The sequence below is a fragment of the Cloeon dipterum genome, chromosome 4 (genome assembly GCF_949628265.1).
Source record: "Cloeon dipterum chromosome 4, ieCloDipt1.1, whole genome shotgun sequence".
Lineage (NCBI taxonomy): Eukaryota > Metazoa > Arthropoda > Insecta > Ephemeroptera > Baetidae > Cloeon > Cloeon dipterum.
This window is the reverse complement of record NC_088789.1, coordinates 33,404,266-33,427,450: the sequence shown is the minus strand read 5'-3', so window position 1 is coordinate 33,427,450 and position 23,185 is coordinate 33,404,266. Positions and strand designations below refer to the sequence as shown.

The window sequence follows — 23,185 nt, the reverse complement described above, 5'->3', positions numbered from 1 at the left end:
TTTTAAACAGTAATTAGCTGTCCGCATGTCTTTGAAGCCGACAGAAGGCATCTGAGCATTAATTAACCGGCCGGGCAATCTTTATCCTTTTCAAGTTTCACGGGAGAAATAAAAAAAATCAAAACCAATCAGTTAAGAGACCAAAAGGGTAGTTTTGAATTAATATAAAAAAATTGGAAATTACAATATATTCTTTAAGACGAAGGCTTGTCTGAAAGATAGTCAATTTTTTAACTTTTTTGTGAGTTTTGCAAATCCTAATCTCCGGATCTAACAATCAGAAATGCAAAACTACCCACCGTTGGCCTCGTCCCGAGCTCCTTTGTGCTACTGAAGGGTTCATGGGGTGCATACACCCATTTAATTTCATCCTCTTTGCTGCAATTCGGTCCAATTATTGTGATGAGTTATGTGCATTCCAAAAGTCAAAAAAATATATTATTTTTACTATAATAAATTTTGTTTTTAGCTTTAGCCGTTCTTGGCGCCACACTCTTTGTCTCATTTTCAACGCTGTATGGCAACTTAGGGGTGGATAGAAAACTCCCCTTAACCTAATCTACAAGTCACGCATGCGCACCACGCTTCTTTCTCTTCTGCGTCCGCCATTCGGTATATTGTTTTCTTTGTGTCGGGAATTTGGGGCCTCCGTAATTCGCTTTTTATTTTGCAAGATCGATTTTGCTATAGGTTTTTAGAGAGGCACAGGGGCCGGATTTGACAGATTCCGCAGTTATTTCATGGCAGCGAGTGTGAGCACAATGTCGAGGATGGAGCCGCCTCAGCAGACGAGTTTGGCGCATGAAACGGAGCTGATGGAGCGGAGAATGCTGGAGGAAATCAAAAGGCGCCGTGACGCTGGCCAGTAAGTCATTTAAACCGTCCTTAATCATGTAAATTTTTGTAATCCGAAAAATTCGCAGAGACTCTTGGGCTCTGGAGGACTTTGAAATAGGCTGTCCCCTGGGCCGAGGGAAGTTTGGCAGGGTGTACCTCGCCCGAGAGAAGATTACAAAGTACCCTGTGGCTCTGAAATTGTTGGTCAAGAACGAACTTGTCAAGCACGAAATGGAGGAGCAGCTGACCCGAGAGATCGAAATACAGTCCCACCTCAAGTAATTAATTTATTGAATTCCATTCTAGAATTATTTTGACTCTTATAACTCCTCTTCAGGCATGAGAACATCCTGCAGTTGCTGACGTACTTCGTTGACGAAAAAAGGGTCTTCTTGGTCCTCGAGTACGCCTCCAAGGGCGAGTTGTTCCGCGAACTGAACGCGCAGAAGCACCGCCGCTTCGAGGAGCCCAAGTGCGCAAAGTACATTTACCAGGTGGCCAGCGCCCTGCAGGCGTGCCACGACTGCCAGGTGATCCACAGAGACATCAAGCCCGAGAACATTCTCATCTCTGCCAGGGGGGACATCAAAATTGCAGACTTCGGGTGGTCCGTACACAACTCGTCCCAGACCAAAAGGTTCGGATCTTATAATATTTGGTAATTGATTCATTTATTTACAAATAATTAGAAGGAAGACCATTTGTGGAACGGAGCACTACCTGGCGCCCGAGATGGTGAAGAACATGGAGCACACGCACCTGGTGGACAACTGGTGCGTCGGCATCCTCTGCTACGAGCTGCTGGTGGGCAGGACGCCCTTCGAGAGCAAGTCCAGCCCGGAGGCCTTCCGACGCATCTGCAAGGCCCACATTGACTTCCCGCCCTACATCGGCACCCTCGCCAGAGACCTCATTACCAAGGTAATTTTTCGGTTAGTCGATAAATTATTGCTTTTAATTATATTATTTTCTACTGTAGTTGCTGCAGGTGAAGCCTGAGGACCGCCTGTGCCTGAAGGAGGTCATGATGCACCCTTTCATCGTCAAGCACTGGCCTCTGAAGAGCGTTGATGATGCCCCAAAGCCCGCAAAATGAATTTGAAGACTTGTCAATCTCCTTATCTTTATTTTAATCTGTAAATATTGTGGTTTTAATCAGGGTTGCATTTGCTTTCCATCCGGTTTTTCTTCACCACTTAATTCCGTTCTGTGATAATCTTGAATTTGTGGTTCGAGTGGCCAAAATTTTAACTCAAAATTGATCATTTACTGCCTCAATTTCTCTGTAAATTTTTTAAGTCAAGGTCATGACTAAAAAAACGCGGTTTATTTGCAACCCTGTTGTAATATAATAGTTGGTTTAGATAAATTAATGGCTGCGATCTTTCCATGCTTTAATATAATAAGAAACTAATTTTGAATTTTGGTTTTTTATTTTTATGAAACATAAATTTTTAAAGTTAAGTGTCCACGTTTGGACACGGCTGTGTGCACCACTTGCTGCAGCATCCTCTGCACTTGCTCTTCGCACAAGACAACCTGCGGAGTTGGAATTGAAAATTAAAACTCAGGTGGAATTCGAAAAATTGGTCTGCCATGATTAACTAACCAAGCAATATCTATTTCTATAAATAAAAAATCATATTTTAATTAAATTACCATGTGCTCGAGGTCGATGTCTGCCTTTTTGCCGTCGACCGTGACGTGTAATTTGTCTCCCTTGAATATTTCGGGGACCGAGTCCTCGCCGAACATGTCCTGCAGCATCTCCATGAGGCACTCCTTGAAGTGCATCCGGTCCATCTTGGAGGGCGCGGACGGCATCGCTTCCTCCACCGACTCGGCCTGCAGCACCGCCGCCAACACCGTGTTAGCGTACATGTCGTTCACTGGATTCGCGATCCACTGAGAACACAAATTTTCAGATCCTCCTACATAATGGTTTTAAGTTTTTACCTCAAGGGAGACGCATTTGTCGACAAGGGTGAGATCGATGCAGCCGAAAATGCGCAGTTTCTTGTCCTCGAGCGACTCGACAGGTGCTTGAGGATGTGCTGCAGCAGGTTAATTGGTCCGTTGTAGTGCATGCTCTGCCGCTGCACCACCTGGCTGATCACCATGTCCGAATACCCTGATCAGAATTTTTGTAAGTAAAATAACAATGATGTATTTTTGGATTTACTTCCAAGGTCGCCAGGATCCAGCAGAAATTAGTGAAAGTTGCGTTTGACATGAATTCCAGATATAAAATGCGTTTCCTGGCTTTGGCGGCTCAACTGCCAGGGTGCCCATCACCTGGAATTTTAATTCAATTTAAACAAGTGACTTTTTGGTGGCAAAATTGACCGAAAGGCTCAAATACACAGCTTAAGTACTCAGGTTGCGCGGCCTGAGAAGGTCGTTGAAGGTCAAGGGCCACAAATGGTCGACAAATGTGGCCGAAATTACTGAAAAATTATTAAAAATCGGCTTGGGAGCGGATCTCAGGTCACGTGGTACCCTGAAAAAGGTCAATAGGGTACCGCAGAGGTTGAAGCCCCGTCATGCTTTTCCCATGACGCCATGCCCACGTTAAATCTTTTCCTCAAATTAAAATTCTTCGAATTTTAATTAAATATAAATATATACTTTTGCCGGAGTTCAAAATTCGTCAAATTCATTGCGTGCTGGCTATATGCGGGGAAAGAGAATAAAATTTATGAAATTTATGTGACTGACGCAAATTAAAAGAAACGTGTGTAATTTTGGACAGATTTCCAGTTTTAGTTTTCCTTGTTCAGTAAATTTTTTGAGTTTTAGTTTCTTTCCGCCGTTCAAAAAGAGTTAAATTTATTGTGCTGGCAGCGAGCTTGGGGATGCGTGTGACTACGACGCGGCTCTTGTCCAAGCGCTGACTGGCTCTCCTGTTTTGCTCCCTGAAGAATGAAGAAGTCATCACCAGACTTCGGCCGCAGCCTTGGGAAGGAATGAGGCCTCTGCACGACAACCAACGCCTGCCAAAACAAAAATACATACATATTTAGTCTTTAATCATGTCAGTCTTAACGCCGCGGCAATGTGAGGTCCAGCAGGGCGCACTGGCACTGCTGGTGAATTCCCGCAATGAATAGCACCAAAATTCCCAGCCGGTCTTGGCGCTGGCCGCTGCAATATCACGTGGCTGCTTGCAGAATCAAGAATATAATCCATTTGTGCATTGTGTCAAAATGCCGAAAAGCTCAAAACTCATGCTCATTTGATGCAATTGAAAAATACGATTTGGTGAATACTTTTTTTACAAGATAAAATAATTGCTCAAATTGTACGTTCCAGGATTTCTCGATTAGTAAAAATTTTCTTTCAGTCTTTTTCGAAAAAATCACGGATTGAAATTAGAATTTAATAAATTTTCCAAAAATACAATCAGCTCGAAAAATTTAAAGAAAATATTTTCAGTCATTTACAAGGAAATTTATTGCTTTTCTATTTCTAGCAAAATGCTTAAAAAATGATCACTTTAAATTAAAACCCTCGTCCCACATACTCGCTATTGCGCCTAAATTTTATCGATGGTTTTCACCCCCAAAAACCACCCCCGCCGCCCGCAAAGTGTGTCAGGGTGGCCGAGGCGCGAAAAATCAATAGTCCTGAATAAAACCTACCAGACACTCCCCGTCCGCGTCCACCTATCGGTGTCCGGGGGTGTCGCAACGTGAACACGGCCCCCTGGCTCGTGTCCGGTTCGTCCGGGACAACTTGCTTGTTGAATTCGGTCTCGAACTGCTTGATCTGGAACTCGGTGCAGATCGATGTGGCGGCGCGGACACCGCGGCTTCACCTCCACTCCGTCATCCAGAGCGTCGTTGGTGGCCTGTCGCCTGAACAGCACCGAGGACAGTTCGTTCTCCGTGGACATGTTTCTCCAATGCGGTGCGCCCGGTGCGGCCACTCACTAAAAATAAGTTGACTTAATGACTTGAACGCTTCTATTTTAACTTGCTTCTTCCCATCCCACTCAAAAGCTAGATTAACCGGTTTAGTTTGGTTCAAATACCGGTATAATTTAGGAAATTCTTTCCCTCAACTCTCAATATTTTAACTCTTTCGGTCCGAAATGTGGCTTAAATTCATTCAACACATTAATATGTCTGTTTGCATATTCATAAAAGAGCAGAAAAGACTGAAAACTAGAAAATTCTTGTCTCGATTTTATTCAAAATTAAACCGGTAATATGCAGTAACCGAATCTCGAGTGTCAAGGCCCCAGAACTCACACATTCCTCGCGCGGGGGTCGTGAATACCGAAAACATTATTTTTTTCACATATTTACCATTTGACCCTGATTATCTCCAACGCTTTTCACCCTAAAAATTGTAACCAAAAATTCAGTTGTAGGATATCGTACGCTCCTTCGTTTCAGAGTAAATGGCGCAACGTTTGGCCAATAGGGGCCCCGCGCGGGGGCCGCGACAAAAATAATTTGTGTCCAATCCGTGGTTTTCGGCATTTCAAAAAATCGTAGCTCTTCTCCTACGGGTCATAGAGGGCAAAATCAAGGGTTGGATAAGCTCGCCATAAAATCTTGCGGTTTTTAGGCACCATTTTCGCCCCCGGTTAACCCAAACAAAATTAGAAATAAAAAAATTAATTCTTCCCGTGTGATCCTTATGGCAAAACGAACAAAGTCACGTTTTTTTAGTTAAAAATCTATTTCCTGCTAGGATTTTGATCCGATTGGCCCGTTTTTGGTCTTAAAACGATGCCAAATCAATTTTGCACTGTCGTTCTTGAAATTTTTTTAATTTTTTACCAAGGGCCAGAGCAAGCCCTGACGAAAAGTTTAAAAAAGGGCAACCTCTCCGAGCTAACAACTCCGGCCCAACCCATTTTTTCCCGAACGGGGGCCCAGAAAGGGTTCCCAAACATCCCTTCATACGTGCTGGACCAACGTCGATCTGGAAACTGATTTTGAGATTTTTCGCGCCCATACAAAAATTAAAATTAATTTTTTTCCGAATTTTCTCTTCACGCAAAAGGCGAAAGTGGTTTTGTTTTTATTAAAATTCGGCCGTTTGATCTATCGTCGACCACGACCCCTCATCAGACAGGTGTTTGATTGGGCATATACCTAGGATATCTAAACGACCTTTTTCAGGGTCCCCCGACCTGAGATCTGTTCCCAGGCAGGTTTTAAATGCTTTTTCAGGCACATTTAGCGATTCTCGTTGATTTTTCATCCTTTTGTCTGTCACTAACCTTCCTCAGGTCGCAATAATGATAATTTAGGACGATTTAATGATTTCAGACCATTTTGCGCTGTTTTTGCTGCCGCCGCGAGTGAGTGTTTCAGTTTCACAGCGACACACACGCCTTGACAAAATAAAAAAAACTCGCTTTTTGCCGGTTTCATGCAGAGAATAAATTTCGGTGCGCGCCGCGGCGAGCAGTTTGCAACTCGCAAAGCTACAAATCTGCGCCGGTTGCGTACTTCCACTTCCTGCAGGCGTGAGTTTTCGGAGGAATATACCACGTTTTTTATAAAATAATATCTTACAAAAATTAAGAAATAATAATAAATAAACGGGCATGCTTGTGACGAAAAATAGCATCGTTTTTATTCTCTCTGCATGAAAAATTAAAACTGTTGCGATATAACTTGTACTAGCGAAGCCAAATGATGCACTTCATCTACAGATTTTCGTGCTCCTTTCGAAGGTCCGGCAACAATTGGAGGCTCAGAAAAAAAACAATGGAATATAAAATCTATTAAATTGTTCGATTGGACAAAATTGAGGGAGAAATTCTTCAACTGCAGACGGTTGTGAAGGTGCCCAGCGAAAAGAAGAGCAAAATAATTGCACAGAAGAAATCTAGAATTCGTTAAAGAGAAATTCACAGTCAACTCCTCAGTCTTTTATTTTCAATTTCATATCAAATCGGTTAAAACTAACATGATTCTTCGCGTTTCCTTTAACTCATCATCGCGTTTCCTCTTTTTATTTGCTCTCTTTACCACAATCCTCAAGGTTGTTTACTTTAAATTGTCGCTTTTTCGGTTGGCACTAACTTTAACTACACATGATTTTTCTGGAAACATTGTGGTGGCTTGTTTCGCTCGCTCTTTTTATAGGGTAAAATGAATAAAAATTCCACTGTCTTTTAATTTCTGCAATTCACCAGTTGCATAAAACCTAAGTGTTTGAAGCCGCCAACAGATGGCGCCACCGTAGACTTTCGATTTTAAGGCACTTCCGCTGCGATTTCAGACTCAATCTAGCTACTGTGCATTCTTCAATTAATATGCTAATTTTTGACGTGCTGAAAACCAAAATCGGTTCAGCCAATCGCCGTAGAGTCGTAAAAAAACAATTTTTTGAAATAAAAAAATATTTTCCAACGTTTCTACGGCGAATGGCTGAACCGATTTTGGTTTTCAGCTCGTCAAAAAAAGCAAATTAATTAAAAAAAGCAAAATAGCTAGATTGAGACTGAAATCGCAGCGGAAATGCCTTAAAACCGATTAAAACAAAATTTTTAAGAATGTCTGTGGTTGCGCCATCTGTTGGCGGCTTCAATAACTAAGGGTTCATGCAACTGGTCAATTTGGAAAGAAAAAATCTAAAGGATAACAAACTTCCTTCTCTCAAAAGGTGTGAAAATCCGCCTTAGTTTGCCGTTAAAAATTGATCGTTTTTTCTAACAGTGCTGACGCAGACCTAAAACGTCTAGAAAAGGGTCTAATTTAATTTGCCAGCCGCTATGGTACAGAAAAATACACTGAAGAGACTGCAGATTAATAGATTTACGTTTTTTAGGATGTTATGCTATTATTTTAAAACGTTTTGAACGCACGGTTTTGTATAGAATGTGCGAGCAATGAATTTTCCGAATTTTCAACTAAATCAGCAATTTTCTTACTTACGAAAAAAGCAAACAAATTGAATTAAATTAATCTTGACGCTGGAAATTTATATTAAAATGATACAAAAAATTAAAGTCACGCGAGCCCGTTCAAATTAGTTTATTTAATTTTTACTACATTTTTTTTGTTTCTAGAAATCAATGGAAGATGCACGCGTCGTCCTGCTGGCAGAGGACCAAGCAGGACGCTCCGCAGGGGTCGTCGTAGAGTCTTCCGGAGCGTTTGGCGTAGACGCTCGGAAACCAATAAAAGGTGATCCACACAGTCGTCAGTGTCAAGTCCAACTTTGGCCCTTGATTTTGGCAAAATCGTGGTAACGAATTAAGGGGACATTTTTTATTATTTTTGCCGAGAGGAGCAGGAGCTCCAAGAAGACAAAACTTTGATTTAATTTCCGATTTTTTAGTTCCGAAGGTTTTAGTTGAATTCTTTGACGATGTCTCATTTTTATTATCCTGAGAAGCCCCTTTGAAACCAAAATACACTTTCAAATCCTAGTAAGTTCGAAATTTAAAACCAAATTTCATCAAAGTTAATAAATTTAATTTGCAATTTTTGCGTCATTTCATTCCCTGCCATTTTAAAATTAAAAAAAAATGAAATCACTCATCGTGCTGAGGCCAGTTCGCCTTTAATCGCTGCTCGATACTTCCAATAAATTTATTTATCTCGCGCCAATTTTCTATGCGGTATTTCTTCCGTCTCTCCTTCTCCTCTCGACGCTGCTTTTTATTCCAGCCACCGCGTCACTGCGTTCCTTTTCTCTCCTCTCCTGCCAGCTGCCGCAACCTCAGGTAAGGGGAAAGTAGACGATAGCAAAAGTACCTCCTTTTATCGCGTGCCATCCTGGTACCGAGTGCCTAATTTTGAAGAGTAAAAGCGAGCATGGCGATGCTTATAGCGTGGAAAGAGGTGCGCATGCGCAGAACACTCCTTTTGATGCCTCCTACCGTCTCATGCTGACCGCGTACATCAGCTCGATCAAAGCGGCTTTAGCATTGGGATCCGTTTAACATTAAAAATTGAGCGTGGTGTATCCAGCCAGTAGGAGATCGTAGAAGGTATCAAGCAGTGCGAGTACCTCCTTTTGCTGCATGCGTACCTGATACAAAATCACGATTTTAACGGGAGATTGTGATGCTTCCATATTTTCAGGCGAAAACAGCTGGTACCTCCTCAGCATAGTTGGTGTTCTTTCAAATAAATACTTTATTTTTGCCTAATATGTGTTTATTCTTGTAAATACTCTACAAATAAACAATAATATAATAGCACAACAGTCATTTCGAGTAATTATTATTCATAAAATACAAAATTTTGCTTCAGAAAGCGTTTTACAAAATATCTGTCAATACTGGGCGATATATCGATACTTCCCTACTCTTTAACACGGCGCAATATCGATTTCTCGCTCAGTATTAACCGATACTTTTTTAAAAACGCTTGCCGTGTTACGCTGTGTTTTAATCTCTCCTCATTCGCAAGGCAGTCACGTGACACAGCTGCTGCCGCCGTAAATACGTGCCAGATTAGCGAAACAAAGGCGCCACTTGCAGTTGCAGGCAGGCCGAAGGCGAAAAATCAGCAAGTGACGCATGCGCGCCACGCTTCTTTCTCTTCTGCTGCTGCCTGCTCTGCCGCCAGCCGCCATTCGCTATTGTTTTGGTCGTTTTGGTGATAATCCGCTTAATTATTATGCATGACCGATTTTGCAAGGTTTTAAGAGAAGCGTAGGAGTTGATTTTGGCAGCATCCGCATCTGGAGGATCTGTTCTTTGCATTGATGGTGAGTTTAGTTGCTGAATTGTCCCATTTTATTCTCCAGCAGCGAGAAGAAGTGCGCGCGGCCGGTCCAATCTTTTTAAAAGACCACCTCTGTTGCTGATTGATTAATTACATTGATTTTAATGAGAAACGGGGGGAATTAAAACACTGTAGGGGTACTTTTGGAGCTATTTTACTGCGGGATAAAACTGCAAAGGGCCTCATGTCCAGCTGGGCCTCAGATTTCTTTCTTTTTTGTCAGACTGGTCATTTCAGTCTGTTTTTACTCCATCTCTGTTCATGTATTTTAGACATTCTAACGTGTTTCCTGATGTTTTTGCTCTCTTCTAGCCACTGCACGTAGTGATGGTCTCTGGACCCAAGCCAAAAAACGGGCAGGAGTCAGCCAATGACAGTAAGTGAAATTACGTCGTGTTTTTTGAAAACTGTGCAACCTGTAAAACAAATTTTTTATTAAAATTATTAACAAATTATGTCATGTAATATTACAAACAAAATTATCATGTGATCATAATTTCATTCTTTAAATACAATTTTTATAAATAAATTTCTCAAAAAATCAATTATTTCGTCCGAATAACTTTCAGCTGCGTCAGAATTAAATAATTATGTTTTAATTTGTCAGGTGCCACGTGCAGCGTTTGTTTGGTGGCTCCTCGCAGTGGCTCCGGCAAGACTCGGTGGCGAGCACGAGTTCTTCGGGCCGAAGCCTGTTCCAGCGGGCCGCCGAGAGGCGCCAGTCTGCGCGTGCGTGGACAAGTGCCGCGTCGTTCTCACGCGAATACCTGAGCTGGAAGCCCTGACGAAGAACACGCCGTCGGTGCGGCGGCCCCATGAGGCCACCGAGGCAGACCTCGGCAAGACCCTCAACCGCACCAGGCCGAAGAGAAATTTAATTCAGGAGACCGAGGAATTTGTTTAAATAATGTCGCTTTTATTTTTATTCAGGATTGAGCCTTCTGTGGAGCAAGACCTGCAGTATGTCTTGAAGACTGAACCAAAGCTCAGCAATTATTATTTAATTTTATGAATTTCTTAAACAAAAGACAAAAATAATTCGTAATAACCTAGGAAATTACGTGTTAATTATTTTATTTGTCTTTCAATGTGTTCAAACATGCATAATCATCATAAGAGCTGGTTTCATCGTTTTGAGCAAGTTTTCCTCTGGCTCCGAATGTCGGTAAAGTCAGGAATTAATTAAAAATTTGAATTTTTGGCTGCAGATCGATCTCGCCGCTCTTGGCCTGCCTGCTCCTCCTGAAGACATGCCAGACATTGACTTTCTGACGGTAATAATTATTATTTTAAAGTGGAATTGTAATTTTAAATGAGCAAATTTTCAGCCGTGTTTGCAGATGTTCTCGTTCGGACTCACTTCTTTTCCCACTCTCCCAAAATCAACTCCTCACGTCGACCTCTTTGATAAGGTGAGGCAATTCAATTGTTTGGTTGAGTTGTGCACCTTTAAAAACAAGCTTTTTATTCTTATTCGCTCCTCGATTGAAACAAATGCTCAGTGTTGAGCACACTCGGCACCTCAATCCCTCACGCCTCCTGCTGATGTCACATTACGCAGAGTTTTGGCCAAATTAAAAGCATGGGATGAAGTTTAAAGAGCTCTATTTAATTATTTCTTTTTGAAAAGTGCATAATTACAGTAAAAAAGGAGTACAATAATTAAAAAGAAAAAAATTGAGGTTTGAGTCAGCCGTGCTGTGTCAGCCGGCATATTTTTGGTCACTTAGGCAGCCGCCAGCCGTAGTGAATCTTTGGCAAGGTGCGGCAGAGAAATGTCTTCTGGTCCTTCAAGCCAATGGTGAAATTGGCCAATCGCCGCCTCAAACAAAATTCTGCTACGCCGATCCCGCTAGCCGCTGTCTAAATTCTTTCGGCTGAGGCCTCTAGAAGAAAAATAAATTAACTCTTGCATTGTTTTTAGATAAATCCTCTTAAAAGAGTGACCAGATTATGCGATGAAATCCTTTAGGACCAAATGAGGACAAACAGTATCGTTCAGTCTAGTAAATTGTGGAAAATATTTTGGTTCTTGTCTGAAAATAATTAAGAATTATTTAAACGCGCTGCCCTGTTTTCTGAAATTCCTGAGTTTTCCATCGATACAATTTTTGCCTGTCGGAAGGCAGGTCGCGCCACCCGAGGATGATTACATAATAAATAATTTAATTAAAGCTTCGTTTCATAAAAATAATGAAATGCAGCAACCTTGAAAATTAATATTTTCTTGATTTTTCTAGGCTTGGCAACTGCGGTTAGCCGCACCTGGTGGGGTACGGCGCCAAGTATTGCTCGAACCTGCTGTCGCGGGCGATCGCGTCCTGGATCTGGCAGCAGTACTTGGAAGAGAACCCGTTCTGCGGCGACGCCGGGAGTGCCTGGTCCACGGAGGCGGCCTCCAGCCGCGCCGGCTCGTGGCCGCCGCGCTCGCCGGAAAGCAGGTGTCACCGCAGGAACTCGCCTCGGCGCTGGTGCGCGACCTCGAGACCAGACACAGCCTCCTCGACCGCGCCGTCAACGCCTGAGCAACAGACTGAATTTTGATACAATAAAAACGACTCGCTCCGATTGTGAAATGAAAGATAGTCCAACAGTGTCTGTATATTGATTGTTGTTAGATTAGTACAATGAATCCTAAATAATAAAGGAATTTATTTCATTTTTCTCTTATTTTATAATCTTTCAGCTTACAAAATCCTGGAAATTCCTGTGAACTTTCCCCTTTGGATTCAGTTGAAACCAGAATTGGCCTAATTTCTGGTGTAAAGTGTCTGTCAAATGGTGAGGAAAATATTTCATAACAATAGAGTTTCCCTAATAGGATTCATACGCCGTCGCACGGATCCCGACGCGAGGGATTTGTCTCACATTATTTTGACCAACACTTAATATTAACAAAAGAAATTTTTTCCACTCGCCTCTTCAAATTACCTATATTTTAAGCTCCAAGAATTAATTGATACAAAAAAATCGCCAAAAATGTACACTTCGATCCTCTCTGAATAAAAAGCGGCGCTGTTCATTTAAAAACACGATTTCAAAGCATAGATATCGCATCACTGAACTAAAATATCAAATTTCGGCTAAGTTGCTGTGGTTTAGATTAAAAAATTAAGACGAATATAATTAATTATGCATTCAGGGAATTAGGCCGGCGGGCGGGCTGGCAACCGCGCATTGTTTGTTTTCCGCTCAGGGTGCAGGGTGAAGGCTGATTTTGAGTTGGCAATTGGCATCGAAATGACAAGAAACGAAAGGCGAAATTGACAGAATTTCTCGCACCAGACAATCCGATTCTGGATTCCTGAAATTTTGGATTCCAGAAATTCGCAGACAGAAGAAGTGGCGGTGGCTTGGATGCTTTGAATTGTTCTCGCGCCTATTCCACCGTTGCTTAATAAAAGTCCCCACTGCCCCACTCCTTCGCCTTGCCAGCAACAATTCTACACTTCTCTTTTTCTGAAATTTAATTTCATTCGTCTTATGCCCCTCACCTTTAGTGGTTGGTTTCTTGTGTGTCTGCCCAGTGCGAATTTTTGAACAATAATTTTGTCATCAAGTGTTAGTGTGGACGCCGCAGCAGCGCATTAAGTACACCTACGAACCCCCGCATTCTAATTGTAGGGTAAGTCATTTTTATTTATTTTTTATCAGCACATTTCTCCCATAATTTTCTCCCGTTAAAACTCAAATCAAGCTCGCATCTGCGGCACAGTGAAAATTGCGCCACGCACGGCTCTGCCACATCAAGCTGCAGATAATAAATCACGGCGTTTGTCCTCGCGCTGCTCGCCTCCTTCCTTTTTTTCTGATTTGAGACTGACTTCACAGTGAACAAAACCGGAGCAACGAGAAATATTGTCGTAATTTCAGCGGGGATGAGAGCACCTCTCTCGTTTCCTTCACTGTTTCATGCAAATTAAAGCAGCGGCTTCGTGCTTGAAAACTTCAAGCCAGTTTCAGTGCGGACAAAAATTTATATCAAAGAAAGAACAATTCGCATTATTCCGTTTCAAAACTAAAACTTTAATTTAAATTAAATTTGGAATATTTTCGCCCCATGGAAAAATTAGAGCCCAAAGCATGAAATTTTCTCTGATAAATCCCAAGGAAAGCTCACTATTTGCTGAAAAATTTTAATTTAACTTTGAACCGACCAATGATTTTGAGTTTTCTTCCCTGCAAGGCAAAAATAGTCAGGAAATTAACTGCTGTCGAAAAAATATTAACTTTCTGGCCTCTCATAGCGGGCAATTTGCCGTCTAGGCTAAGAAATTTATTTTTTAAACTCTCGTCTACTTGAAATTCAACTTATTTTTGTTTTTTGGGCCAATGATACCCTTCACCTTCGATCCTGGATTCGACCTTTTTATTTTTATTTGGCAAAGTTTGCCGAGCAAAGGCAAGCAATTTGAAGCACGCGGTGCAAACACGTCGGATAATCTAAGCGAGGAATTTGACAGGAATCTCTGCCACTGCCGTGCCGAGAGAGAATTCGATACGCGCGAGCGCCGAAAAAGAAACGGAGAAAAGTGCGAGAGAGGCAGGGAGATTCGAAATGCGTCCCTAGGAAATAACGCACACTTTCCTCTTCCGCCGAGCAAAAAAGTGGAGTCACGTAATTCGATTTTGCGTAGTATATCTCTTGGTGTAATGTGGCAGCGTTTTTTTGCCAGTATCTGTGCGTTGCAGCGAGCAGTAAAAGCTCCGGCCCTCTCGGCTGCGAGCGAAAGTCCCCGTCGGATAACTGCACTAAAATATCAAATTTCGGCTAAGTTGCTGTGATTTCTAGACAAAAATTATGTATTCATGGGACCAGGGCTTTAGGGCGACGGCGGGGGCGGGGGCGGACTTGTCGATGTTGTCAATGTCGGCCGGCGGGCTGGCTACCGAAACCGCGCATTCTTTATTTTCCGCTCAGGGTGCAGGCTGATTTTAAGTTGGCAATTCGCGTCGCCGGCGGGTGCGCTTGGCCGCCTGGATGACTGCCACTGTGCAATCTTCACTCAAAATTGTTTCTTAAAATTAAATTTAATTCGAAAGTATACGGCGACGCCATCTCCGTTGGCAGATTCGAACTTTGAACACGAAGGATTTTTAACACTGGTTAATTCAAAATAATACTTTTGGCGTTGGCAGTGCACGTGAACGCGCTCTCCCTTTTGTTGTAAAGACTGCGGCAAAAAATCAGTAACAATTCTTCACTGACTGCCAAATTCCCGCCTTTTAGTGCGCCACGCTAGCCAAACTAATTTATTGTAAAAGGTGGGCGCACCAGGGGCATCGCCCTCGAACGCCTTCGGACCCCAATGCTACCGCCAGTGGCGCCACGCACGCCGCCAAGAGGCAGCTCCCACGCCAACGCTATATCTGCCAGTGAGAATTTTCATTGGATGGATGGTGCGCATGCGCAGTAGTGTTAGTGACTCCTGATGCATGCGCACCAGTAATTTTCGGAGGCTTTGGATAGACAGTTAAGCAAATTTATCTACTGCGCATCGTTTCTTCTATTAAAACTCTACTGCGCATGCGCAATTTAAAAATATTTTTAGGTCGAAAAATTTGTTTATGCTAGTGTACTTTTTATGCTTAGTGAAATGAAGAGCAGCAATGCACTTTTAAATGCATGCGTGGTGCTCCTGAGCATGCGCAGTCGGTTTCTATGATCTCTACGCATGCGCAGCTCAATTTTTGGCTTTCTTCAGCACGTGTTCAGATGAATATGGCTTGCTTTTTTATTAATGAACCAGGGAATTGAAATTATCTGCGCAGTAGCTTTGGTGGCTTTTCAGGCATGCGCAAAAGTCATATTTCGATATTTTGGAAAGTCAGTACGGCAAATTAATCTAATGCTCATCGTTTCTCCGATCTTAACTCTACTGCGCATGCGCGATCTTTTAAAAATTTCGGTCCTGAAGATAATTATTGGCCGCCACAGCTTTTACTGTTTAGTAAAGACAGTGAAACAATGAATTTTTACTTATATCAATTCTTACTGCGCCAGAAATGTACACATCGATCCTCTCTGAGTAAAAAGCGGCGCTGTTCATTTAAAAACACGATTTAAAAGCATAGATATCGGATCACTGAGCTAAAATATCAAATTTCGGCTAAGTTGCTGTGGTTTAGATTAAAAAATGAAGACGAATATAATTAATTATGTATTGAGGGAATTAGGCCGACGGCGGACTCGTCCACGTCGGCCGGCGGGCGGGCTGGCTTCCGAAGCCGCGCATTCTTTATTTTCCGCTAAGGGTGCAGGCTGATTTTAAGTTTAAGGCAATTCACGTCGCCGGCGGGCGCGCTTGCCCGCCTCGATGATAAAAGAAGCAAAGGCGAAATTGACAGAATTTCTCGCACCTGACAATCAGTGCTTGCAGACGAGAGATTGTCTGCATTCGAGAAATTTTGGATTCCAGAAATTCGCAGACAGAGAAGAAGTGGCGGCGGCTTGGATGCTTTGAATTGTTCTTGCGCCTATTCCACCGTTGCTTACTTTTTGCTTACGTTTTCTTACTTTATTCATTAATATTAAAATTAGTTTCCGCATAAAAAATCGTATGCTTTTAATTTGGTTTATTAGAGCATCAAAATACTTCTTAGATTCTAAGTTGTTTAATTTTCCAATTTGGGTTTTTGAAAGCAAAAACAAAATTAAATACTTGGATAAGTAAAAAAGAGGACAAAGAGAGCGTGATAAGCAATTAAATAGCGTCATTCAAAATTGGTAAAAAGCCGGGAAAAGGCAAGTAAGTAGCGTGGGTGCGTTGCCTGCTTTTGAACACACGAAGCAGTTCAGCAGGAGGGAAGGGAAGGGAAGGGGAGGGAAACAGCAAGCAGCGGCAAGACAGATTTGCGCGGCGTAACCAAGTCACTATCTATTAACATTCACAATGATGTTAATTAATAATTTTATTTAATGCGAGGAAAATTTAACTGGATTAATTAATTATTTGTTCCAAATTGTAATTTTGAATTATTCAACGCAACCAAGTGAGGCTTTCAGAAATTCTGTTCATTTGAATTTGGAAAGTGCAAAATTGGGCAAAAGAATTAGCAGCAATAAAGGGCCTTGTTGTTAAGACCCATTGTTTCTCGATTATCTTATTTTCAGTGAGGAATGCATATAAATCAAACCAGTTGCATACAAACCGTGAATGAGAGTATTCTTCGTCTCGGTGGTAGAAAAATTAATTTGGCACTTGGACCATGGAATCGAGGTAAAATATTGGAGACTCAAATCCTTTAAACTAATTTAGCAACGATTATGTTCCCATCTAGCTGGTCACATGTGGTTTTAGTTATTTTATCAAAGTTTTCGAAATTGTTATTTAAAAAAATTCCTTTCGATCCGGAGTAAAATTTACACGAAAATTATAAAAAGATAAAATTTGAAAATCAATACTTGAAGACTCTGATATTAATGAATATAGTTGGAGATGAAATTCGGCAAAGCGTCGCCGAATTGGAGTCGAGCTCGAAACGCGCAGGAAGCTCTCTGCCGTGTCGCGCGTTCAACATACGCTCACATTTTGACAAGAGAAGAGTTTTGCTTGCACTCTTGGAATTCCACAGAATGATACAGAGGAAAGGGGAGAATTAAATTTCTGAGAATTTTATTTATTAAATAGGGGTTTAAAGGGGTGGTGTTAACCCTTTAGATGGTCAGGGGAGGTCAAGACGAGTCTTCTGATATGCAGTTTTTGAAATTCTGATCGTTAAAACCTGAGATTTGGAGGAGAATTTTTTTAAAAAAATACTAAAATCAACTGAAATCTTCAAAATGACCTTTGACCTTCACCGATGACCTTTGACGAAGTTACTGAATACAAACCAATCGATTCCTGAGGGTCGAATTAGGTAAAATTGATGTTATTCCGACCAAAACGTGTCCAGCGCGACGTGCGAACTTTTTTTCCCGCCAAAACAATATGAATGCGAGGAGTGCGCATGCGTCAGAGCATGCTGGATCTGAAAAAGAAGCCATTCGTACAGACGGTCTCTCTGCAAGTGCTTAAACCAGCTCTCACGCATGCGCAGTCCTCGCATATACGTTCAAATGGTTTTGGCGGGAAAAATGTTCGCACGTCCCGCTGGACATTTTGGGCGGAAAAAACATCCACTTTACCTAATTCGACCCTCAGGAATCGATTGGTGTGCTCAGAAACTTCGTCAAAGGTCATCGGGAAAGGTCAAAGGTCATTTTGAAGATTTTATCATTTTTCGGAATTTTTAAAAAATTGTCTTCACCAAATCTCAGGTTGTAACGATCAGAATTTAAAAAACTGCATATCAGCAGACTCGTCTAGACCTCCCCTGACCAGCTAAAGGGTACTCATCCCCGCCCCTTTCAACCCCTATTTTATTTTTTAAAAAATGAACACAAATGCTACGGCTAAATAACTGTTTTTTCTTTAGAAATTCGAAAGGCAGAGTGGAGTTATTTAGGGGTAGATAAAAAGGCATTAGGTGCCGCAGGTGCTTTTTGTGTCAGGTCTCAGGGCAGATGCACTTGCGGCCCTTTGGGTCGGCCGAGAAATTCGGTTCGTCCCGCAATGAAGTGATGCAACCAAAGGATTATTACACTGCGCGTCGTGTCACCTGTCCGCCGCCGCCGCCGCCGAGAAATGAGAAATTTGGCGCAAAAACAGCTGCTGGCCAGCGCGGCTCACCTGCTCTCTCGCTCTCAGTGGCTGCCAGGGAAGCAGGGAATCTCTTTTTTGCTGCCGCGTGTCCGATGATTTACAAAGTGCAATAAATTAATGCAACAACAATGACGCGCGTTTGCTTTTATCGCCGCCTCCGATCTGACTCGCCGCGGAGAAAAATCGCGGGGAGACCAATTTTTTCTACCATGTGTGAGTGTGAATGGTGACGGTTCAAAGTGTCAGCAATGGAAAATTGGCAAAAATAATTGGACGGCTGGTGCACACGCACAAACACGCGTGGCTTCAAGTTAAAAAAATGGTGCTTTTTACTTGGCTGGGTTGCGTAAGGAGGTGGTTTAAAATCAGTCGCACGCGCGCCGTTTCATTTCAATTTCTCTCTCAACAGCGTCAACAAGCAGCACGCAGATCGGCCAAATCCTTCGGCGACTTTGAATAAAAAACTCAACTCGCATAATGCCGCGTGTACGTACATATAAGCCGGTGATTTTAACAGGAGTTAAGCCACGGTAATTTTAACCGGTCACATTTAGACCGAAATACCGTCATTATCATTTCCAGTTGCACTTTTCCAGGCCTGGCGAGGCCCCAAGCGGCCATATATGTTGTGGACAAACGCTGTTTTTGAGCTAAATTTTCTAAATTAATTAAAAATCGAGTATTTTTACGCCGCAAGTGTGGCCGTTTTTTGAGTCCCGCCGCATAACGGATTTAAATAATTTGAATTAAAATCGCGAGTGCAGATTTTGAAGAAATGGATTGAGAGCCTGCCTGCGCCCACGCCAGAAATTACGTTGAAATGAACACGCCGATGACTAATGTCGAGTCTCGGATGCAAAGCATCAGCTGGCCGCCAACTTTTGATCGAAATCGCGCGTGCCGACGAACCACAAGAACAACACTGACTCTGAATCGCCCTGCAAGTTGCGGAGGTGGCAGGCAGAGGCGGAGGCTATCTTTTGTAGACGCGCGCTTACTTTTTTGTTGACGCATCTACTATTTAGCAGACACGTAGCTTCTGGGTCAAGAATGGCGAGCATTTAAAGTCAAATAATGTCTGAGATTGCGCCAACTTGAGCCGCCCCCAGTTGCCCCAGGGGATGACAGCCCCCAAAACTTGAACCGTCGTCTTATCAAAGACGACAACACGCAATCTGCGAATCCTGACGTAAACCTCGTTATTCTGAACAGATTTTCAGTCTCAAAACTTCAACCTAGGCCGTGACCTAACTGTATACCACGGCACTCTGTTCAGAATAACGAGGTTTAAGTTACATTCCTCAATAGGCGCCAATATTTCAAACCAATTTGTTTTTCACTCGAAATGTCCTCGGATTTAATTAATCGTGGGAAAATTTTTTAAAAAATCGTATTTTAAAATATAATAATAAATATAAACATGAAGAAAATAAGATAAAATGTTTCAAACACGTGATCTATGTTTAAATAATTTTTTACATTTTTATTTTCTCAGGTGACGAACAACATCAAGCTCGGCAACGTCGATAGCGCTTTGATAAGAACCGCGTAATTCGACTCTTGGTAAGTTATCTCACAATATTCTCAATTTATTACTACCTCGCACGTGCCCCTGTTGCTCTTTTAGCTCTTGAAAACTCTCTCAATATAATTTTATTATGTTCATTTTTTTAAAAATAGAGCGGCGGCAAGATATTTTCGAGTTTTGACTTGATATTTTTAAATAAATAAATTTAAAAAAACAAACTAATTACAAAGTTTTAAATTAATTGAACGTGTTCTCGTGGCGTCGTTCAAATTGAGACGCGTCGATGTTATCTCGAGAAGGTGCGTCTATTATTTTATTTCGTAGACGCGTCTACAATATTTAGGCAACGCCGTTCTCATTGTCAGGTCAAGAAGGGCGAGCATTTGTGTCCAATTTCTCAAATGTTGCGAACTGGGACCCATGGGGGTGACAGCCCCGAAACTACAACCGTCGTCTTTTATCGACGATGAAAACACGATCGTGAAGATAGCCGCTCGCGAGAAGGGCAATTCCCCGATTGACCGCGCGGCCCAAGTTGGCCGCCAGACCGAGCAACGGACCGGCCGATCCAAACTCGTTTGAATTTGTTCCTCAAAATGGAACGTCTCGTTGTACGTCCCGCGATCTGGGTTCGCGCATTCGCAATAATTTGCATTTTTCCGCAATCATCAGGGTTCACCAATTTTGCAAATTCCAATGCGCAAAATTGCAGCGTTGGTTATTTGCGCAATAAACGACCGAAAACAACTAAATTTTTTCACATTTGTCCGATTTTTAATTCAATGTCACAAGAAACCATATAAAATAGCGACTTTTACCTGGAATACCAACCAAAACGACCTTTTTCAGAGTAATCCTATCTGCGGCGCGTTCTGAATGCTTTTTTCTGCTTTTCTCTAATAACAATATGGCGGCGATCAGACCAACGAGTCGCGCATGCGCGTCAATGATGGCGTGAGTGTTGTGCCGTGTTACGTCATCAAAACAATATTTTTCCCGCCACGTCTGCGAATTTCTATCTTCTGTTTCGATTTCCAGCAAATTTTCCGCTCAAAATATCCTCATCGCAAATGGGCACGTCGTCAACAGCGCCCGCGAACTCTAATGACAATATGGCGGCGGAGATGAGACCAACAACGCATGCGCAATGAGGTTCAACGCGCTTTTTCCTCTAAATTAATTAATCAAGCCGACTTATTAGTCATTTTCAGGACTATTCAATCCATTCCAACGCTCAGATTGCACTGTTTAACGCTGTGTTCCATTTAAAGTTGAATTTTTCAAGAGAAATAATAAATCAAATCAATTTTTAATTACAAAAATATAAATACGATTGAGAGATGTCAAGATTGAACGAGTACCTGGGCAAGAAGGAGCTCATACTGCTGCCTGAGGAGGCGATTGTCCTCTTGCCGCGCGTTCCAGTTTTTCGCGCCACTACGACGACTGCATCAGCTCCTGCGGTGAGACCTGTGAATGTTCGCCACTTCTTCCTCCAACTGCAGACAAAATTATCAATGCCAGAGGCCGCAGAGTAATTCGGGACGGACCTTTTGGCTCTTGGCGACCTTCCTGAGGCACATCTCGAGCTCTGCCTAAAGGTAGGCGGTCTCGTTGACCAGCAGCTGCACCATTTCGGACTCGGGCAGCACGAGTTCAAGGCGGCGTCGCGGCTTGGCCTCTGCTCCTGGTCCTGCTGCTGCGTCAGGTCGGACTGCGACCTGCTGAGCGCCAGCCGACGCTGCAGCGGCGCCGGCGTCGAGTACCTGTTCGCCAGGAGGCACGCGTGTCTCTCGGGCGAGACGTCGAGCACCGGCAGCCGCCTCCTTTCGCGTCCTGCTTCATCTCCTTGGCCAGGTGCTTGAGGACGCGCGACTTGCTCAGGTAGTCGGCCGGAATCTCGTTGATCTCGCGCGTTTCGCCCTGCAGAACGCCCAGCCAGCCGCCGCACAGAGTCGGTTACGACGTTGCCGAGGACGACGGCAGACTCGCCTTCGAGTGGCTCGACGCCGCGGAAATGTAGCTGTCGCGCACACTGGACAATCTGCACACACAAATTTAGGGAGAAATTAATTAGAAAGGCGAAGGAAACGAGCTTGAGCACCTGTTGGGCGAGAGCGAGGCCCAAGGTTTGAGTCCCTCCTCACCATTCGCGTGGATGATGAGGGTGTTGTAGCTGGACGCGTTGTCCAGGCTCAGCTGCGGCGGCCAGGGTGAGGCGCCAGGCCGTCGGCAGGCTGCAAAATTGCGTAAAATTGTCGAAACACGCACGGTTATGTAAAACCTGCTTTTCCTGTCCCTGAGGCTCCTGGCGGGCGGTGTGCTTGATGACATAGCGCTCCTCATGACTCAGGTTCTCGGTCGAGGTGGACACGTCCGTCTCGGAGCCGCTCAGACTCGTCTTTTTGGACGTGGGTTTGTCGGCTGCTGGGACACAAATACATTCGTACCCATAACAATGCAAAATTCTGTGCGAATTCGCGAGGAAAATGGCACGGCACCTGCGGCAGGTTTGGCCGGCGCCTTGGCTTGCACGGGCAGCATCGGCGGCCTCCGGGCGGGGGCGGATCGCTCAGGCCGATTCGCAAGCCTTCGCCTCCGCTTGCCGAAAAATCGTATTTTTGCTGCCCGACTGCCCGTCGCTCTCATGCGTGTTAGTCACGCAGCGTTGCCAAACTTCCCACGTCGGACGTTGCCGCCCACGCCCACTCTGTTTGCGAATTCCGATTCTGATACCGGTTTTTAAATTCATAAGCTATATTATTTTAAATGTGTTGAATTTGTAGGGTTATAAACTCGCTTCAATTTTATTCTTTTTTTGTTTTTTCACAGAGCCATGACCGCCCTGCCGCCAGTTTTTGAGCATCGCCTGACACCGGCTGAGTGTTTTGATTTGCCAGCAACATTGGCAGCCCTGACTCAACAGGCTGGTTTCATGGCGACAGGTGCTCTCAAGGTAAGTCGAAATCGCTCCGGAAATAAAAAGTTTTTTGTCAACATGCATTTTTTAATCGGGTGCTCGCTCAGCACTTTCCTACTTTCCTGCGTCTCGTCCAGCTTGAAATCTTCGCAACAGCTGTGCAATGAATGTCGTTGAGTTGAAATATTTGATGTCGTTTTGTATCAATGAATTTTTTTTTTTAGAGAACAAAATGCAAAGCTAAAGTTAGCTTCTCTCTGCCACTCATTCCTTTGATTCGGGAAAATCATTTAAAAACTTGGCAATATTTTTCATTAATTTTATGAGAAAAACTATTAATTTAAATTGTTCTCTCTGTTCAGTAAAGTGTTTGGAAGCTTCTAGGCAAAAGACATACATTCAATAATCAATCAGAAACCGTTTGATGGTTTTTATTTAATTTGGTGTCAATTAAAGCCATGTAATTTATGTTTTGTTCAGTCTTACGGTCCAGCGTGGACTGATGGTTTTGGACGGTCCAAACCCAGTGCTAACACTCATCCTCTTTGTC

At 43.0% G+C, this 23,185-nt stretch overlaps 2 protein-coding genes and 1 long non-coding RNA gene across 4 annotated transcripts; 2 read left to right on the top strand and 1 right to left on the bottom strand.

Annotated features, from left to right (window-relative positions):
* Positions 1 to 761: 761 nt before the first annotated feature.
* Positions 762 to 2,166, top strand: LOC135943952 (aurora kinase C-like). The gene is made up of 5 exons (XM_065490620.1): positions 762 to 865; positions 924 to 1,115; positions 1,175 to 1,474; positions 1,527 to 1,758; positions 1,817 to 2,166. Exons 1-5 carry the CDS (start codon positions 762 to 764, stop codon positions 1,931 to 1,933), a joined length of 945 nt encoding a protein of 314 aa, XP_065346692.1. The 3' UTR covers positions 1,934 to 2,166.
* A 7,214-nt stretch (positions 2,167 to 9,380) lies between these two features.
* LOC135942954 (uncharacterized) lies at positions 9,381 to 12,118 on the top strand. 2 transcript variants are annotated; one of them, XM_065489317.1, is made up of 5 exons: positions 9,381 to 9,525; positions 9,855 to 9,918; positions 10,150 to 10,816; positions 10,883 to 10,954; positions 11,783 to 12,118. In XM_065489317.1, the coding sequence occupies exons 3-5, from the start codon at positions 10,793 to 10,795 to the stop codon at positions 12,065 to 12,067; spliced, it is 381 nt and encodes a 126-aa protein (XP_065345389.1). In that variant the 5' UTR covers positions 9,381 to 9,525; positions 9,855 to 9,918; positions 10,150 to 10,792; the 3' UTR covers positions 12,068 to 12,118. The 2 variants fall into 2 exon arrangements, with proteins under 2 accessions (XP_065345389.1, XP_065345388.1); XM_065489316.1 differs by having other exon boundaries at positions 10,871 to 10,954.
* Positions 11,233 to 21,970, bottom strand: LOC135942956 (uncharacterized). Its single transcript, XR_010575147.1, has 4 exons — positions 21,820 to 21,970; positions 21,266 to 21,759; positions 21,077 to 21,214; positions 11,233 to 11,428 (listed from the first exon to the last, which is right to left on the bottom strand). It is a non-coding gene; the product is annotated as an uncharacterized LOC135942956 (long non-coding RNA).
* Positions 21,971 to 23,185: the final 1,215 nt, after the last annotated feature.

Coding starts and splice junctions, on each gene's coding strand:
- LOC135943952 (XM_065490620.1), top strand. CDS start 762: ATGTCGAGGATGGAGCCGCCTCAGCAGACGAGTTTGGCGCATGAAACG. Junction 1,475..1,526: donor AACTCGTCCCAGACCAAAAG/GTTCGGATCTTA, acceptor ACAAATAATTAG/AAGGAAGACCATTTGTGGAA. Junction 1,759..1,816: donor CCAGAGACCTCATTACCAAG/GTAATTTTTCGG, acceptor TTTCTACTGTAG/TTGCTGCAGGTGAAGCCTGA.
- LOC135942954 (XM_065489316.1), top strand. CDS start 10,793: ATGCCAGACATTGACTTTCTGACG. Junction 10,817..10,870: donor CAGACATTGACTTTCTGACG/GTAATAATTATT, acceptor GCAAATTTTCAG/CCGTGTTTGCAGATGTTCTC. Junction 10,955..11,782: donor ACGTCGACCTCTTTGATAAG/GTGAGGCAATTC, acceptor TGATTTTTCTAG/GCTTGGCAACTGCGGTTAGC.